This window comes from Nycticebus coucang, chromosome 18, assembly GCF_027406575.1.
Source record: "Nycticebus coucang isolate mNycCou1 chromosome 18, mNycCou1.pri, whole genome shotgun sequence".
Taxonomy (NCBI): domain Eukaryota; kingdom Metazoa; phylum Chordata; class Mammalia; order Primates; family Lorisidae; genus Nycticebus; species Nycticebus coucang.
This window is the reverse complement of record NC_069797.1, coordinates 17,136,883-17,155,848: the sequence shown is the minus strand read 5'-3', so window position 1 is coordinate 17,155,848 and position 18,966 is coordinate 17,136,883. Positions and strand designations below refer to the sequence as shown.

At 47.1% G+C, this 18,966-nt stretch overlaps 1 protein-coding gene and 1 pseudogene across 1 annotated transcript in view; both read left to right on the top strand.

The window, feature by feature from the left end:
• Nucleotides 1–18,966, top strand: part of DNAH9 (dynein axonemal heavy chain 9) — a 377,510-nt gene that overhangs the window by 336,371 nt on the left and 22,173 nt on the right. Inside the window, exons 63-67 of the mRNA XM_053569797.1 lie at nucleotides 614–841; nucleotides 4,929–5,120; nucleotides 6,121–6,312; nucleotides 8,865–9,035; nucleotides 13,294–13,476. Coding sequence (XP_053425772.1) covers nucleotides 614–841; nucleotides 4,929–5,120; nucleotides 6,121–6,312; nucleotides 8,865–9,035; nucleotides 13,294–13,476 — 966 coding nt within the window. The remainder of the gene's footprint in view (nucleotides 1–613; nucleotides 842–4,928; nucleotides 5,121–6,120; nucleotides 6,313–8,864; nucleotides 9,036–13,293; nucleotides 13,477–18,966) is intronic.
• LOC128571289 (uncharacterized) lies at nucleotides 18,033–18,151 on the top strand (annotated as a pseudogene).

Sequence of the window (18,966 nt, the reverse complement as noted above, 5' to 3'; positions counted from 1 at the left end):
AAGTCTGAGAGCCCCATGGTGGAAAGACTTAGAATATCAAGGGAGAGAGTTTGACTGCAAGATTCTTTCTCTGACGTGAGTTAAGACATTTCTGCCATTAAAAATCACTGGGTTGCAGCAGCACCCCGTAGCTCAGTGGGTAGGGCATCGGCCACATACACCCAGGCTGGCGGGTTCAAATCCGGTCTGTGCCAGCTAAACAACAATGACAACTGCAACAACAAAAACATAGCTGTGTTGTGGCAGGCACCTGCAGTTCCAGCTACTTGGGAGGCTGAGGCAAGAGATCACTTAAGCCCAAGAGTTTGAGGTTGCTGTGACTTGTGACACTATGGCACTCTACCCAGGGCAACATAATGAGACTCTGTCTCAAAAAATAAATAAAAAATAAAAAATCACTGTGTTGCATGACATGAGTGCAGGCACACTTAAGCTGTTGGAGGGGTTAACAAAGGTTGAGATGGTAAGCTTTTTATCTATCGTACAATGATTTTTTAAAAATATTTGATTCTAAGACCAGGCTCCCCCCTAGCCATGTTCCTGATGACTGATTTCTGCTAACAGAGCTAAACAGATGGCTACTTGGCTGGGGGGTGTCTTTCCTTCCCACCAGAACATCCACCTGGTGGCCAAATGGCTCAGCACCCTGGAGAAGAAGCTGGAGGAGCACAGTCAGAACAGCCACCCCAAGTTCAGAGTCTTCATCAGTGCAGAGCCTGCACCCTCCCCTGAGAGCCACATCATCCCCCAGGGCATCCTGGAGAACTCTATTAAGATCACCAGCGAGCCTCCCACAGGCATGCACGCCAACCTGCACAAGGCCCTGGACAACTTCACTCAGGTACCACACTGGGAGGGAGCAGAGGAGCACCCCTCCTGAGAGATAGGAGGTGTGAACCAGGAGGGAGGGGAGCATGCAATTGGCGGGGAGGGGCGATAGGGCTATGAAGCGAGGCCAGCATGGATGAAATTTGTCCCCTCTGTGCATCACCTCCACCTGGTGCCAATTCAGGACCTACTCTTCATTGCCAGGTACACGGGAGTGAGGGGGTCACACGTAGGGCCTTTTTGGCAAGAAACATGAGAGAACTCTCTTCAAGTCTGCTGTTAACTAATATTCCAAGATAGAGAAGGTCCTGTTACTACCTAATAGATGTGATGCATGGGTCACACACATACTATCTTCAAGGGCAGGGGGATGATGCCCTCAAGCAGGTGATACTACCTGACATCAGCATGCATCTGAGTATCAGGAGTTCAAACAATCCTGGTGGGAGACAGTTGGGAATTGGACTTAGGGTGTAACTGTGTGTGTGAGACGCTACAATTCAACCCTTAGAACAGCAGCATCAGCATCACCTGAGAACGTGTGAGAAACACAGATCCTCAGGGCCCCACTCAAGACTGCTGAATCTGAAACTCCGGGGTGGGCCCCAGGAATCTGTGTTTTAAGGAGCCCCCCTGGTTATTATCATGCATGGGCAAGTTTAAGAACCCTATGCTCCAGAATATCAAAGCATAAGTTACTAAGTTCCTTGGAATTTCCATTCCTGAGAATTCTAAGACTCGTGTTTATATTCAAAGCCAAGTCCAGAACCATGATGGCTGACTATATGTATAAAGTTGCTCCAGCAACTCCACAGTTCCTGCATGTTTCTTCTTCTCAGGAAGATACTGTTTCTTACTGCTCCTCCCATGGGAGTCCCCCCTTCCTGGGGAGGGGAGCACACAGAAACATGAATGTCAGCAGGATGGGGGCCCAGGCTCACTTTAAAGCCCATCCGACTTACCAGGCCTTTGTAGAATCCAGGGGGTGGGTTATTGAAGCAGTTAGGTAGGTTTTCTTCTGTGCAATCATCTTCTAACTGCACCTGTGGGTCTCTGGTTTCACGGAACTGGGCTAATACTCACAAGTCCCAGACGGGTCATCTAGGTAACTTGAGACCAGCCATCCAACAGCACAGCTGTGCCAACTGGCCCAGCAAAAACTTCTGAGGCCTGGTTTGAACTTAAAATCAGATGAAGACCCCATGGCAGTCAGAGTCTCAGAAGATTTTACTGATTCATGATACCCTGGTAGCCCAACTTGGAGAGGGAAACTTCCGCAAAGATTTGAGAATCCAAACTTGTCCCATTTCCCTTCCTATGCCCCTCCCCAACCCAACTCCCAAACCCACACTTCATCTGAAACAGAAAATGGGTGACATTACCAGGAGACTTGGGATATTTGACCTTGAAGTCCCTGTTGAGAAATACCTGACCCACTGCAATGAGGCATGGAAGGTAGGCAGTCTGCTGTCCAAAGTTGACTAAATGCCTAGGTCCTCTCTGTGCCATAGTCAAAACTTTTAAATGCTCTAGATGTTATGTTCCAGGTAGAGAAAACACAGTATTCCTAAGTTGTAAATCTATAGCCTTCTTTTTATTTATTTTTTTTTTCAGACGGTCTTCCTACGTCACCCTTGGTAGAGTGCTGTGCTGTCACAGCTCACAGCAACCTCAAACTCTTGGGCTTAAGCAATTCTCTAGCCTCAGCCTCCCAAGTAGCTGGGACTACAGGCGCTTGGCTATTTTTTGTTGTTGTTGCAGTTGTCATTGTTGTTTAGCTGGCCCGGGCTGGATTCAAACCCTCCAGCCTCAGTGTATGTAGCCGGCTCCATAACCACTGTGCTATGGACACTGAGCCAATAGCCTTCTTTATAGGAAGCTATAGCCGACATTCCTGTCTTTAATAGGCATTGAGTTGCACAGTAACAGGAGTGTACATAACTGCACCGAGCTGTGCACTTAAAAGTGGTGAATATGGTAAGCTTTATGTTACATGTATTTTACCACAGCTGTTTTTTTAATTAAAAGTTGAGTAATCCTGGCACTCTTGGAGGCTGAGGCAGAAGGATTGCTTGAGTTAAGGAATTAGAACCTCAGCAAGAGCGAGACCCTGTCTCTCTACTAAAAATAGAAAAACTAGCTGGGCATTGTGGCAGGCACCGGTAGACCCAGCTACTCAGGAGGCTGAGGCAAGAGGATTACTTGAGCCCCAGACTTTGAGAATGCTATGAGCTATGATGCCAGGGCACTCTACCCAAGGCAACAGAGTGAGACCTGGTCTCAAAAAACAGCAACCAAAACAATAATTGGAAAAAAAGGCCTTAGGATGCAGTGAGTTAGCTCTGTTGAGGGCCCCAGGGGGAGAGCCTTCTCAGCTCTTCCGCCAGGACGGGGCAGTGTCAGAAGGGGAGGGCAGATGCTTCCACATGCTGGGTCTCCTAGTAATTAATACCAGACCCCAGCAGGATTCTGATCTCTGTAGCCACACCTGGCTTCATCTTCCCAGCTTATCTCCCTGCAAGCCTAACGTCCAATTTTGGTCATTGGACAACTGGGAATTATATCCCAAGAGCCACTGGTCATTCTGTCCCTGCCATAGTTGGTTCCTTCACCATTTTGGCCACATCCGGCACTTTATTCCGATAAAGAGTGAGAGACTTACAAGTATATTCATTGTCCCTGAGAGTTGTCACTGTCCTGCTCCCTTTTACACATGCCCTGGACAGTGGCCTGTACTCACCCTGCTCCTTCAGAGCCCGCTGCAACCATTTAAAGGACAAATTGCAGAACTGAGCTCTTTTTAATCCCTGCCTCCTTAAAAGCTGTGCTGTTTGGAGATGATTATTTTATTCTGACTTATGTTTGAGTGTGCCACTGTCAGCCAGTTTTGGCATTTTAACATATGATTTCTTGTCTTTGTGCATAAAGGCATTTTTCAGCAGGACCCAATTTTTTTCCGAATGTGTGAGAAATAACAAATGAAGCATCCCGCATGTCTGTACAGAACAGCTCTATCCAGAAAGCAATTATGAAATTCTTGCTTGCACAAGGCAATGGCCCTGCCCTCTGGATCACCTCTGGCCTTTCACATCCATGCCATTATGGCCAGCATGATACCCATAAAAGTATCAAAGGTACCCCACATACACACACACAGAGACTGTGTCATGGGGTCCCCCTGGAAAGCTCACTTTGTCCTGTCTCCTCTGCCCCTCTCTCCCTTGTGAGCAAGTCTAAGACCAATTCCCCCCAAAAATGCCAGGACTGAGCCCAATCAAATTGTGTGAGCTTCGGGGGTGCCTCTCAGGGGCTCCAGCTGCAAACAAAGATAGTCTCACTTAGAGGAAATTATTTTCAATTCCAAAGGCTCCAGGTGTTTCTGTTCCACCATCCATTCAAAATGTAGGTTTCCCCTCCCCACCAGCACTACCCTCCTTTGCCCTCCCCGATCCTCTTTCCTTCCTTCTGTCCCTTCCTCCATCCCTTCCCCCCAGCCAGGGCGACTGGGGACCCGTATGTCCTCAGCTCCTGTCAGGTCACCCCTGCTTAGGTTTGGAGCTGCAGTGAGGATGGGGTAGAGCTCAGCACACTCGGCCCCCCGCAGCTCTGGGTCCTGTCCTCTCCCTCACTTCAGCAGCTCCCCAGAATATAAGCTGGAGATCCCTCAGCCGCATAAGCGGGAATCACACCCACTAAGCTTCCACAAAGGGTGAGAAAAGCCTGGCAGGGATGGAAGAGCTTAGGGATGATGTTGTGGGAGTCCCCACCCACTCCTGGTACACAGTGACATTAATATAGCAAACATGATGTTCCCATGGCCTTGTTCTCCATTAACTGTGCAAGGGAACCCAATTAGCACATCTGTATGCCCAAACTGGAGCCATAAACCAAACCCTGTTATAACATGAATTTAAACCTAACCCTCTGCAAGTTCCCCTCAAGCCCTGACCCCAAATCTAGCCCTGGTGCAAGCTGTCATCTCACAGTAGATGAAACCCTGGCTAGGACATGCGGAAACCCCAGTCATTGTGACCCCACCCTAGCTTGCCCTGTGTCAGGGAAGCGCGTGGTCAACATTGGAAGCGATGCTTTCCTTCCAGGACACCCTGGAGATGTGTTCCCGGGAGACGGAGTTTAAGAGCATACTCTTTGCTGTTTGTTACTTTCACGCTGTGGTGGCCGAAAGACGAAAGTTTGGGCCCCAGGGGTGGAATCGCTCCTACCCCTTCAACACCGGTGACCTCACCATCTCCGTGAATGTCCTCTACAACTTCCTTGAGGCCAATGTGAAGGTAAAGGAAACAGACATTTGGGGACCAGCAGGAGTAGGTCAGGAGGGCCGCCTCTTAAAAGGATGATGTGGTGTTACCCACAGAGGAAGGGGAGTGTGCACCTGGGAAGGGTTACACTTTACACGAGATGGATGAGGAAGTGCCCACCCCAGGACCAGCCTGAGCCTGGTCAGCGTCAAGGAGACTCAGGAAACCAATCGAGTGACCCCTCTCCATGCAAGGCAGGTCCCAGAGAGTTTGTCCCTTGGCTCGCCAGACCACCCCTGCATACTTGAAGCATGGCGGTTGGGTTGTGGATCCTCTGGAAGAGACCCCCCCACTCACCTGATGTAGGCTCCCAATTTTTCTAACCAAAGGTACAGACCTTCTCTCGGGGCACACAGCTCTTCACATGGGCCCAAGTTGAAGAAGCCCCATGTCTTTTCCTCTCTGTCTGATGTCTCCATCTCAAGGAAAACTTACACCGATGATGGATGGTCTTCCAGTGAAGAGGCTGTTCACACCATCAAGGCTATTCTAGTGCATGGACCATACACGGTCTCCCTGGGGCCACCAGCTCTTCCCAGTACCCTGAGGAATTCCTCCCCCAGTCCCGGGGGAGCCCACCCACCACACACACAACACTGCGCTTTCATTTGCTGGCTTTCCCCAACTGGCTTCCCTCCAGAGTTTCACACCAGTGAACTTGTGTGCTGTACTTCATTCATTCCAAACTCTCAAAGGAGGCAATAAATTTCATCTTGTTATCAATGACAGAAAATTAGAATAATATTCTGGTCTTCACTTTTCTCCCTGTGACATTCACCCATTTAAAGGGCTTCTAGGTAGAGCCTGACTTCTCAGATTGTCACGGCGAATGACCAGGAGAGAGGGCAGGTGTCTATGTGGGGGAGAATGAAGGCCAGTGAGACGTCGTTCCCCATCTCAAGAAGTGTCCCCTCCAATGGGCCAGCCCCCCGGCCCTGTGTGCAGGTCATCCCTCTGTCCTCCCGTGTCTCAGGTGCCCTATGATGACTTGCGCTACCTGTTTGGTGAGATCATGTATGGAGGCCATATCACAGACGACTGGGACAGGAGGCTCTGCAGAACCTACCTGGAGGAATTCATTAAACCAGAGATGCTAGAGGGAGAACTGGTTCTGGCCCCAGGCTTCCCGCTCCCAGGCAACATGGACTACCCCAGTTACCACCAGGTGCGGCTCTGCTCTTTGCTTGTGAGGTGCTCACAGGGACCTGGGCACTTCCTCCCACCCTACACAGCCAGAGTGACACTCAGGGGCAGCCAAGAAAGGCTCGGACAGCTGAGCTTCTATTGAGTTTTATCCTCTGCCCCAAGCTAGCCCTGTTCAACTTGAAAGACAGGATTTCTAGCCTCAAATGAATAACAAAACTGAGCCTTTGGAGATCTTTTTGCTCTTGATGTTTGGTTCGATGATTTTATTCATTGCTCTTTTTTTCTACTCTTTTTTCTCTCTTTTTTCATAACATCTGGGACAGTTATTTGGTTGTTTTCACTCAGGATATTGACAAAGCCATTATTAATGGAGCAAAATTTCAGGTAAGAAATTAGCTAACTTTTGGTAAAGTTCATACCAGTGATCCGAACATCTCAGAAAAACATAGTCTTGGGGCGAGATCGCTCACCCTCCCCCCATTTCCTATTGATTGCAGGTACACACTACATGTGTATGCCAAGAAAAGCATTCTCACGGAGGTTTCTCTGGCTATCCCTCTGGTTTTTCATGTTAACATTACCACAGCCATTTTTAAAGAATTCCTCTTTGCCTATTTCAACTGCCATGGAAAATATATTAAAAGTTCATTTTAACAAAAGCTTTTATTGCTGGACTTCTGAACATTCCAAGAAGAACTCTTTTTTTTTTTTTTCAGACAGAGTCTCACTCTGTCACCCTGAGTACACTGCTGTGATGTCATAGCTCACAGCAATGTCAAACTCCTGGGCTTGAACAATCCTCTTGCCTCACTCTCCCAAGTAGCTAGGACTACAGGCACCTGCTACTACACTTGGCTGCTTTTTCTATTTTTAGTAGAGACAGGGTCTTGCTCTTGCTCACGCTGGTCTCAAACTCATGAGCTCAAGCAATCCACCCATCTCGGTCTCCCAGAGTGTTAGGATTACAAGCAGGAAGAACATTAGAATACCAAACTTCAAGGAAATTTTGGTCATAAGGATGTTAACCACAGCTTTAAAAAGATTTATTTTAATTCATAAAACTTAAGAAGGTAAGTCATCACAAAAGCCATTTGATGCAGGAAAACGGGAGTGAGGAGAAGAAATTACAAACCGTAAGGCTCTTTAAGGAAAATAAGAGGAATTTTTTAACAAGACCAAAGGCTCTAAGTCCAGGAAAATTGTGCAAGAGCGTCCCCTAGTGTCCATAGCATAATTTGACAAGAGGTTGGAACAAGTAACAGGCCAAGTGAGAAGAATCTCTAGTGGGTCTGTTCTCTGATCCAGCATAACATGGTTTGCACCCTTCCAAAGGGCTGTGGCAGAGTGTTCTTTCTTTATACCTCTCTTTCATACATCATTTAACAGATGGTGATAGGACATTTACAAAGAGCCCAGGGCTGTGCTAAGGACTGAAGGAAACGCAAAAATTAAATAAAATGCGAATTTGCCTTTAAGAAATGAAGAATCTTTTACCTAGACTAGATGTTAATAATACGAATCATATTGGGGTAAAAAGTCTTATTAGGAACTAAGCAGAGGAACTATTTTCCAGTGATCATAAAAAGAATTGCAAGAGTATCCTCAAAACAATCAAAGAAAAAAGTGAGCCTTACCCCCCAAGGAGGATGTTTTGGCCTGCAGGTGGTTACTACAAGCACCAACCATGGAGAAGTTTGGTTTGTATGACACACCATTCCACCTTTAGAGCTTTTTTTTTTTTTTTTGAGACAGAGTCTCCCTATGTCACCCTTCGTAAAGTCACGTGGCGTCACGGCTCACAGCAACCTCAAACTCTTGGGCTTAAGCAATTCTCTTGCCTCAGCCTCCCAAGTAGCTGGAACTCCAGGCGCCCGCCACAACTCCCAGCTATTTTGTTGTTGTTTTTGTTGCAGTTGTCATTTTTTTAGCTGGCCCCGGCCAGGTTCAAACCTGTGAGCCTGGTGTGGCCGGCACCCTACCCACTTCTAAGAACCTTTAGAGCTTTTTAATTCAAATGTCTTCATGGGAGGTGTGAGCTCTCCAGTTTTCAGCCAAGCACAGGCACCTCACTCTTCCTACTGCTCAGTTCATGTGTTTATTTTGTGTGCATCCCTGATTTTGATGAACCGAGGGAAGAGAAAGAGGAATTTAAGTGGGAGAGGTCTGGGATCCTGGAAGAGCAGAAGTGAAAATACCAGGGAGGGAGTCATAATTTTGAAAGACTGTGAGCTGTCCTCCTGGCTATCAGGAAGCAGTAGGACGAGGTGGGAATGCAGGTGGATGAAGTCCTGTAAGCTTCCCAGAAGAGAGAGAGAGGATGTAATGAACGTGGAAGTTCTGGGAAAATCGTCTGGCTACAGAAAGAGATGAGGTCCGGGTGTACTAAGAGGTGCCCCCACAGGACATGCAGAAGTCAGCCGGGTGGGGGGGAGGTGAGCAGTGTCCCTTGGAGGGCCAGTGGTGCCTGAGGCCTGGTCTGACCCACCGACTGCCCTACAGAGGACTGGCCAGCATGGGAGACAGGAAATGCATCTTGGCTTCTGTTTAATTGAGCTTCCCCTTGATTTTCAGTACATTGATGCGCAGTTGCCCCCAGAGTCACCCTACCTTTATGGCCTCCACCCAAACGCAGAGATTGGCTTCCTGACCCAGACCTCAGAAAAGCTCTTCCGCACCATGCTGGAGCTGCAGCCTCGGGACAGCCACACTGGAGACAGAGCAGGGGCCACAAGAGAAGAAAAGGTGTGTGGTGGGGATCGCCTGTGGGTCATGCCGGGGCACCCCGGGATTGCACGGAAACAGCCTTCTCCCACTGGCCATGTTGGCAATACATGACAGAGGCAGTACACACAGGCATGGCCCATGCAGCCTTGAGACGCCTGCCCTTCCCGTCCAAGAGCCCCTCCTCTTCCCCGAGCCCATCACCACACTGGCCATCTGGTGAAATCTTAAGAAGTCCCTGCCATTGGGTTTGGCAGTTTGCTCTGCCCGGCCACCCACTGTCAGTTTGTGTTCAGTTTGTCTGTCTATAGTGAAGAAAGGGCAGGGCTGAGCAGAGGTAGCTGGGAACCTTGACACTGACTTCATGTTTCCTTGGCAACCTGAGTAACACTATTAGGGAGCAGCTCCTAGGCACCTGCACCCTCATTCTAACAACTAGATGTCTGTGTGGACGAATGCTCCTCTGAAGCCAACGTGGCTTCCCTTTGTGTGAATGACTTCTCGTCAGGGTCTCTGAACGTGCAGTTACCTGGTTCCTGCAGTGTTAGGAAGGTGGAAGGGAATGATGCAGTAAAAAGCAGACTGGGGTAAGGTGTGGGTTTCAGGACAACTCAAGGCCATTTGGGCTCCATTCCTGCTTTGTGTGTAGCTGGGAGCAGAAAAGGAGAGGGCCCCCAAAGTGAAGCCAAAACAAGTTAATTCAATTCGCAAGAAATGGACTTTCACTGGCCCACATCCACCCCACAGCTCTGCCTAGATTCCTCCCAATAGAGACACTGCTAGGCTTATAAGGAAATATACTTGGGAGATTAAGGGTTAGGAAGCCTGGAAAGTTACCCAACTTTTAGGCTCTAGGGACTGATTTTAGGAAAGCAAACAGACTGATATGCTAAAGAACTTTGGGCTTTTGTGTAAAAATATGGATTAGTGTCACCCAGTAGTTTTCAAATTTTAATATGCCTAAGAATGAGCTAGAGAGCTTGAAATTCTGATTCTGAGGCCCTGGGTCAGGCCCTGGCCTTGACAACCTAGTGATATTGATGAAGTGAGCATACTTTGAGAAAGCAGCTTTAAATTGCACTACTCGGCCTATTCCACTATTTCATGTACAAGATATAATTTGGGAATAAAGACAAGAATCCAAACCACAAAAAATGAACAATGCTCTAAAAATAAAAAAAGCCTGGGACTTTACTATGTATAAGAATCAACTGGGATTCTTCAGTTAAGGTTCAGAGAAAGCTGGGCGCCGCGACGCAAACCTGTTATCTCTGCGCTTTGGAAGGCCACGGTGGGAGAATCGCTTGAGGGCACAAGTTCAACACCAGCCTGAGCAACAGAGCAAGACCCCCATATCTACAAAAAATTAAAAATTAGCCAGGTGGGGTAGCATGTGCTCCCACAGCTGCTCGGGAGGCTGAGATGGGAGAATCCAAAACGGTTCAAAGAAACTTCTAACTCTGATCATTTCCTTACTCCTTCCCCCAGGTAACCCAAGAAATGGGGCATGTGTGCGTGCGTGTGTGTGTTTGTGTGTATGATCACCTGGCATGCAGGACGCCATGTGGGAGAACACGTGTGCGGATTATTGGATGCGTGTGTGATTGTGCGGAGTCCCAGTTCTCACCTGGAGGTGTTTCTCACGGAGTTCACGTGTTCCTATAAGCTACGTGCCTTCCCATCCACATCACACTCAGAGGAGAGGCCAAGGGCCAAAGACCAGAGAAGCATCTCGTTGTTAGTAGCAAATGACCAAGAGGTTGCACGTTCCACACGCATTCACAAACTCCTGAGGAGGAAGGCAAGCCTGAGGGACAGACATGATCCGCACGTGAATAGATGGACGACTGGGTGAAGGACGGATAATTGATAGAGGGGTGGGCAGATGTTAGAAGCATAGAGTTATGTGCTGAACAACATCTGCAGTAATCTAAACAAAACAATATAACAATTTCACAGCATTTTTCTCCCTTTGGGGGAAGAATCAAGATTGTGAGAAGCTTTTGCTTCTAATACCTTATGTATCTGTAATGGTCAGATTTTTCTGGTAAGCACATATTACCTTTCCAAGAAGTTAAAAAAGCAGAGGTGCTTGCTTATGGAAATAGAGTGGACCACATTCATGGGAATGCACCCCTCCCATCTAAAGGGCCTCAGCTCCCTGAGCAAAAGAGCGTCCTGGGTATGTCTGCAGACCTGATCCCTTCCCTTCAACCCTCCCCCTTGAGGCCCTTGAACCCTTCCTAGTCAGATCAGAGACAGAACGGAACTGTGAGTTCCCACATCCCGTGGACTTTGGAAGGATACATCCAGACTATCTTTTCATCTCTTTGTAAGCAATGCCCAAATGGAAGCGCACTGATATAGGACTGTTTCTTCAAATTCTGCTCCAGAGACAGAAATATGATATAATTTTAGCCATTTGTCTTCTACCCCAGCAGCAGCTCTCAGGTGCCATTAAAATTCCATTCCAGTTTTTGCTATGACAGCACCAAAGATCCACTTGTAACAGGGTGATGGGTTTTTAGTTTCTTTTTTCTGACATCAGCTCTTTTCCTACAGAGTATATTGTAGGTTAACAATACAAGGCAGGGTGGGTATTTATCATCCTTTACCCTTAAATACTTCTTTATAGCTTTCAAATACTACCATACTCATCAGCTCGTTTGATTTTATCTTTGCATCAACCCTGGGAGTTGGGGAAGAAGGAACAGGAGGAGAAAGACACTTTTAGAGACTTTTACAGTCGAGAAAATTGAGGCCTAAGTGACTGGCTCATGTTCTCACAGGTAAGGCCTCCCAGGGTTGTATTAACTCAGTCAGGGCTCTTTAGTTGTAAGCAATAGACACCAACTGAGCTGAACTAGGCAAGAAATAGCTCACGAAATTAAGGGATCAGCCTAAGAAAGGACAAACCCTACAGTGGCCCTAGAGCAGCAGTTCTCAACCTGTGGGTCGCAACCCACAGGAACTGAATTAAAGGGCTGTGGCATTAGGAAGGTTGAGATCACTGCTCCTGAGTCACAGGGAGAAAGAGGATGGGACAGTCTTTTCAGGGCACCTTCATCCTGCCAGGGGCTCCCTGAGTTCCAAGCATGAGATTCAAATTTTTGTGTTCCTAGGAAAGATAGTCCAGTTGGCCTAACTTGGGTCTGTTGACTGTCCCCCAAAACAGTGGGGAAGAGCTGACTTCACAGAGATAGGGACCTGTTCCTAGAAGAAGGGGAGAGAGATGGTGAACAGACAGACACAAGGGGGCTCAGCTCTGAAGATGCCGGAAAGGGCTGGGCTTGCCAGCCTGCTGGCCGTGTGTTCTGTGTTCTGTTGTGTCTGCATTTCCCTCATTTTTCTTTCTCTGCTGACAGACCTCCTGGGCTTACTCATTTACTCCAAAATGGCAGACTCAGCCCACAAGTGCTTGCCCTGAATTAACTCAGAATCTGAGCCTCCATTCCAGTTTTCCAGGAGAAAGACCCTGGTCGTTCCAGCTCCCCAGGTCTAATTAGCTGATAGGTTGTGTGGGGAGAGGAATTGTGGGGCAGAACATGAGATTTACAAGACAGATGGGTGCGCTTCCTCCACAACAGAAAGATGAAAACCACACTCTTGCCTCATAGAAACTCGAGAACTGAGTGTGCATGCGGATAGACAGATGGATGTGGATGTGGACACGCCAGACATAGATATAAATAGACACATTCGTCACTGGCGCTCACCACCTCAATGTCACAGGCCCAGGAGGACCCCCTTGACCCAGGTCTACCTTTGATTCCTGGGACTCACCAGGTCCACCTCTGTTTTTCAAATGCCATTTCTTAGAGCAACATCTGTGTGCCTCTTTTTTTTTTTTTAATTGAGACAGAGTCTCACTTTGTTGCCCTCTGTAAAGTGCCATAGTGTCACAGCTCACCGTAACCTCCAACTCTTGGACTCAAGCAATTCTCTTGCCTCAGCCTCCCTAGTAGCTGGGACTACAGGTGCCCGCACCAAGGCCCAGTTATTTCTTTTTTTGTTTAGCAGGCCCAGGCCAGGTTTGAACCCACCAGCCCCGGTGCATGTGGCTGGTGCCCTAACCACTGAGCTACAGGCACCCAGCCTGTGTGCATCTTTCTAAGCTGGACACAAGTCACAGGGAGCAGGCCAGCAGAGGGAGTGGTCATCTGTGGGCCAGGTGGTGTGGGGGGCAGAGGAGATGGAGGATGGGCATCCCCAGTCCCACACTGGGCATCCTTCTGGGGAAAAGGCCTCATTCTTACCCTGTGTTTCCTGCTGCGGACAGGTCAAGGCTCTTTTGGAAGACATCCTGGAGCGGGTGACAGATGAGTTTAACATCCCGGAGCTGATGGCCCGGGTGGAGGAGCGCACGCCCTATGCTATAGTCATCTTCCAGGAGTGCGAGCGGATGAATATCCTCACCCAGGAGATACGGCGCTCACTGGGGCAGCTGGACCTCAGCTTGAAGGTGACTGAGGTCATGGTTGGTGGGAGGACATAGCCATAGGACATAGCTTGACCCTCCTGGGGGGAGAAGAAAGATCAAGGACCTGGGAGCTGGAGGGCAGTTGTCCTACAACTTCCTAAATGCCCAGAATCCAAGTCTGGCCATGAGGGTGTCTGCAAAAACAAGATACGGTGCAATCTCTGACATTTCAGTCAGGAAAGGGTCTGTGTCTCCACTATCAATTACCTAAGTAAGTTCACTTCATTCACGACGAGTTGATGTCAGAGCCCTCGCAGGGAGCCTGTTATTACTGCTCACCTGGATGACAGGTAAGTGGGAGACCTTGCTGCCTCTGAGCAGCCGAGGGCAGTGACTGCTGTCAGTTTGCATTGGAGTGTTTATTACAAGAAATGCAGTCCCAGACAGCGGGAAAGTGGGAAGCCAGCCTTGTGGCTGACGGTGAGAGCTCAGACAAGCCCAGAAATCCAGGTGTGGGATGTGCTAGTGCCTTGGGTCACATGTGCATGGGGAAAACAATCATGAGGTTGTTTTCACAGGTAGTCACAGAGAAACTGAAACAGACTGCAAAACCTAGGTCACTGGGGTTTTTAGGTGCCATCTCTTCATTTCCTTCCTCCCCGACCCCTGACTCCAGTAAGGGTTGGGTAAAAGAAGAAGGAAGAAGACGCTGACAGTGTTGGGTGATGTTTCCAAATTCTGTACCAGCTGTCAGTCAAATGGAGCACAGAATTTCACAGAGCAATCTCAAAAGTAAATAAAGACTTTGTCCGTCACGTTATGCAGCTCCATTGCTGTGGTACGCAGATATACGTTAGTAATTATCTCAAGTGGGTTTGCTGCGATCTCAGCATGGAATCCATGTGATGCGCTGCAGCCTATTTACCCATTCGACTTCCAAGTCAGTGGTTCATTTTTCTTCCAAGAGCCTTCACAGCGGTTTTGTGTCCAGAATCGCAGCGTGTGCCTGGGCAGAGATAAACGTGGGGAAAGGAGTTTCTCTTTCTTTTCAGTCTAGTCCGAGCAGTGTTGATTGATGAGCTCTTCTGGCAAGTCTTGGAGCTGCTGGTGGAGGGTGCAGGGGACACAGGAAGGGGAGCCCTCCCCTCCCAAAAGACAGTCTTGTGGGATTATGATGCAGAGTGGAATTAATTAAGTGCCCCCTTGAGAGTTGCCAGAGAAGACAAGAGAAACAGGTGCTGCATGTGGAGTAGGGAAGGCCCCAAGGAAGAAGCACACAGGGGGCCCTGAGGGAGGGTAGGATTACAGGAGGTGACAGCAGGGGAGAGGCTTTAGAGGTGCAGAGCAGAGGAGGCAAAGCCTATTCCAGGAGTTGACCTGCTCAGGAAAGCAAGAATAATATGGTGAACTTCCAAAAGGTAACAGAAGCATTAGGACCTTTTTCTCCTAGTTCCTCTGTGAACTGAAGAACAGAGAACAATCTCCATTCAAATCTGCTACCATGAAAATCCAGTTTCATGAGGGCAAATTTGATCACAATACACATTCCCACCTCAAGTCATTTGGGGTCTGAAATCCCTACTTTTAACCAGCAGCTGGGTGTGTCTTAGGATGAGTCAAGCTTATGAAGCACAGCGTGAAGGCAATTAGGTAGAAGGAAAAGTCGGACAAAGGTGGTCAAGACAAAACCAAGGTGCAAAGGAGGTGGCAGCAGAGGCCAGAGAAGGGAGCATTTTGAAGGCGAGAGAAGGGATAAAGTTGAGCTGGCTCTTGCCAAGAGGAGAGAGCCAAAGGAGGGACCTGGTCAGGAGCGGTTCACAGGATGGCCTAGCCTGTGAGTGAGGGGTGGAGGCCTGAGTCAGGCAGTGTCCATTGAAAGGGGCAGTGAGGGAGCTTCAGTGCCAAGCTTTCCCCAGAACATGCGTGGAAGGCCTGCTTGGATACCCTGACCACCTTACCTGGCAGGGGGCAAGGAAGAAAGAGAAAATTCTGCTTGAGGCTGTCAACAGAAAAAAAAAAAAAAAAAAACTCTGTAAAATAATTTAAACATGTTTATTCTGAACCTAATATATGTTAGCTCAGCCCGGACAGCCATGCCCAAGAAGCCTTGAGCAAGTGGTCACCCTGTTATGGTTTGGTTTTTATACACTTCAGGAAGATAGGAATTGTATGTAAATTATACATTTAATACATGGAAGGCATACATTGGCTTGGCCTGAAAAAGCAGGACATTTCCAAGCTGGTTATAGGTGGGTTTAAAGAGTCTTTGATTTGTAATTGGTTAAAGAAATGAAGCTTTGTCTAAAGGTTTGGAATGTTTTGAGTTAATATAAGTGCTCCGCAGTCTGTGGCTTAAGCTTTGTCTTGCGTAGTCTTAGGCCTGTTAATGACTTACAAAGGAAATCTCCAAGAAGGGAAGGGGCATGAGGAGACCTGTCTGGCCTCCCTTCTCATGGCAACTCAGTTTTAGGGTATTTCTGGGGTCCCCTTGGCTAAAAGAAGATCCATTCAATCAGTTGGGAGACTTAAGATTTTATTTTAGGCCAGGCACAGTGGCTCATTGTGTGGCCTACATATAATCCTTGCACTGTGGGAGGCTGAGGTAGGAGGATCCCTTGAGCTCAGGAGTTTGAGACCAGCCTGAGCAAGAGCAAGACCCCATTTTTACAAAAATAAAAAAATTATCCAGATGTTGTAATGGGCACCTGCAGTCCCAGCTACTCAGGAGTCTGAGGCAAGAGGAACACTTGAGCCCAGGAATTTGAGGTTGCTGTGAGCTACGATGACCCCATGGCACTCTAGCCTGGGACAACAGAGTGAGACTCTGTCTAAAATTAGTTCACAAGGTTTTTCTTCTTTACTTTTCTTCTTTAATGGTGACTTTAAAGGTCTGGGGCTGTTTTAGATTAAGCATAGGGTGATTTGGGGCAACTCATGTTATCTGACGCATTGAATAGGCAAACCCAAATGCTCTGCTCAGACTGGCCAACAAAGATAGAAAATGCCTAACAACTTTTTAAGTCATTAAGTCAATATTCTTAGCACTTAACGATAAAGAATTTTTTATTCACAGTAATTCTTAATTGGCTGGATGGGAGGCTGCAATATCTGCCCAAAAAGTATTAGAACTGAGAGACCCAGCACTGTAAAGGTTCTGGGCATTATGGGAGTTCAAAGCTCACAGCAGTCTAGGGGAGAGCAGTCACCTAGGGAAGCCGGCTGGCCACAAACATGTCTCCACAGAGAGGGATTCCCTTGGGAATTCACCACAGTCATCCATCTGCTTCTCTCTCTCTCTCTCTCTCTTCTTGCAACAGTTTTATGTTCATAGCAAAATTGAGCAAAAGGTATAAAGATTTCCCTCCACCCCATCACCATACACAAGCTACTCCCTCCCTTATTGTCAACATCCCCCATTAGAGCAGTACATTTGTGACCACTGACACATCATTATCACCTGGAGTCCATAGCTTACAGGGGGGTTCACACTTGGTGTCGTGCTCTAAAGGTTTGAACAGAAGAATAACAACATGTATCCACATTATGGTGTCACGCACTACCCTAAAAAATCCTCTGTATTGCATATATTTTAATCTTTTCTTAAGCACATCGGTTTTCTTTATAACAGAGGTTGGAGAATAGCTTTAATGACTTACCTGTTTTCAGTAAGGTCACACACGTGTATGAGGCCTGGTGACATGGGGTAAGCTGTTGACTTAGCCCAGGGAGACAACAAGAAACCAAGCACTTCTCTAAACAAGTACAAGGACAGTGACAGAGCTCGGAGTCCCACTACATACAATAGTAACACTATTATCTGCAGGTGAAATGAGTATCTGTATCTGTCCTCACTGCGGCCTGGTGCTCAGAGAATGTGCTAAAGGACCAGGATGTTTTCACCACATTTAGTCCAGTACTGCCAAAAACCTATGATCTGACCCATCATGAGTTCTGTCAGCTCATGTTAAGGGACAATTCCTAGGATGGAATTGCTTTTTCCCCGTCAACTCATAAGACAGCTGGCATTCACACGTACAATATACTTCCATAGATGCTCCAAATTTAATGACACCCAAAACAATTTTGTATGGAAGCAAATTTAATAAGGCGATTTATTTTGCTGTATAACAAATAATGACATTTTATAACCATGGAAGTAAGCTGACAAATAAAAACCTCTCAAATTTTAAAGGGAAAATAAATGTAGTATGACCTATATCTTTTTAAAAGTCTATTGGATTTTGTTTTCCTGTAAATGAGGCACGATTTCTCTACATATCTTCTTAATCACAGACCAGAAACCAAGTAACACTAATGTATGCAGGTAAAATGTTTTACTAAGACTATCATGTACAGGATTTTTAACAAAGCCTTAGTGAAAACATACAGACTACAGTTACATCACCAAACAGAAAACTTAGCCTTTCTGCCTAAAACGGCATTGTCCTCTACAGCTTTCAGTAATGACAGAGACTTTCCACGTCTGTACTGATAAATTCTCAGGTGGTTGCTGAGCACAGGAAATGTAGTAATGTGACGAAGGAACTGGACTTTTAATTTTATACTTTTAACTCACTTGCATGTAAATTGTCACATGTGTCTATGGCCATACCACTCTGAATACGCCCGGTCTCATCTGATCTCTGAAACTAAGCAGGGTCAGGCCCTGTTAGTACTTGGATGGGAGACTGCCTGGGAATATGGGGTGCTGTAGGCTTTTTTAAAAAAAAATTTAAAAATTTAAAATTAAAAAAGTAAATAGCCACATGTGACTAGTGACTGTCCTATGAGACACCGTGGGCCTAAGCCATCTGTATTTTGGTATCACAGTGGAAGACCAAGCACCATGGGTGCGGTGGTGTTTTCAACCTTTTTCGTCTCATAGAGCGCTCAAACCTATAGCTAAACTTCCATGGCACACTTAAATTATGTTGATTTTAAAAAGAGCGAAAAACAGAATATACTTATTGTGCTTTGAACTTCTTTTGAAAATAATTTAATTATTAATCTTTAAATTTTTCAAGGCACACCAGGTGAAAATCACTGGGGTTGGGGCTTGCCTTGTAACTGTGTTTGCTAAAAGGAAGACAAGGTAGTTTTCCCACAAAGGGCAATACTCTATCCTACCCGCAAAGGTGAATTCCAGCCCCTCTCCCCTACAGTGGCTTGTGGCTCGTAAAGGCCATTTTTTCAGTTCACTGCGATTACTTTCCCCACTGACCTCTCTCCAGGGCTGGCTTAGCAGCTTGGGCTGCTATAACAAAATACCATAGACTGAGCAGTTTAAGCAACAGACATTATTTCTCCCAGTTCTGGGAGTTGGAAGCCCTAGATGAAGTGCTGGCAAGTTCAATTTCTGGTGAGGGCTGTTTTCAAGGCTTACAGCTCTGCCTTCTCTTTGTCTCCACAATTGGAAGAAGGAAAGAGAGAAAGTGAGAGGTGGGGGAAAGAGAGACTGAGATTTCTTCCTCTTTTGATAAGACCACAGTCCTATCAGATTAAGGCTGCACCCTTAAGACCTCATTTAACTTT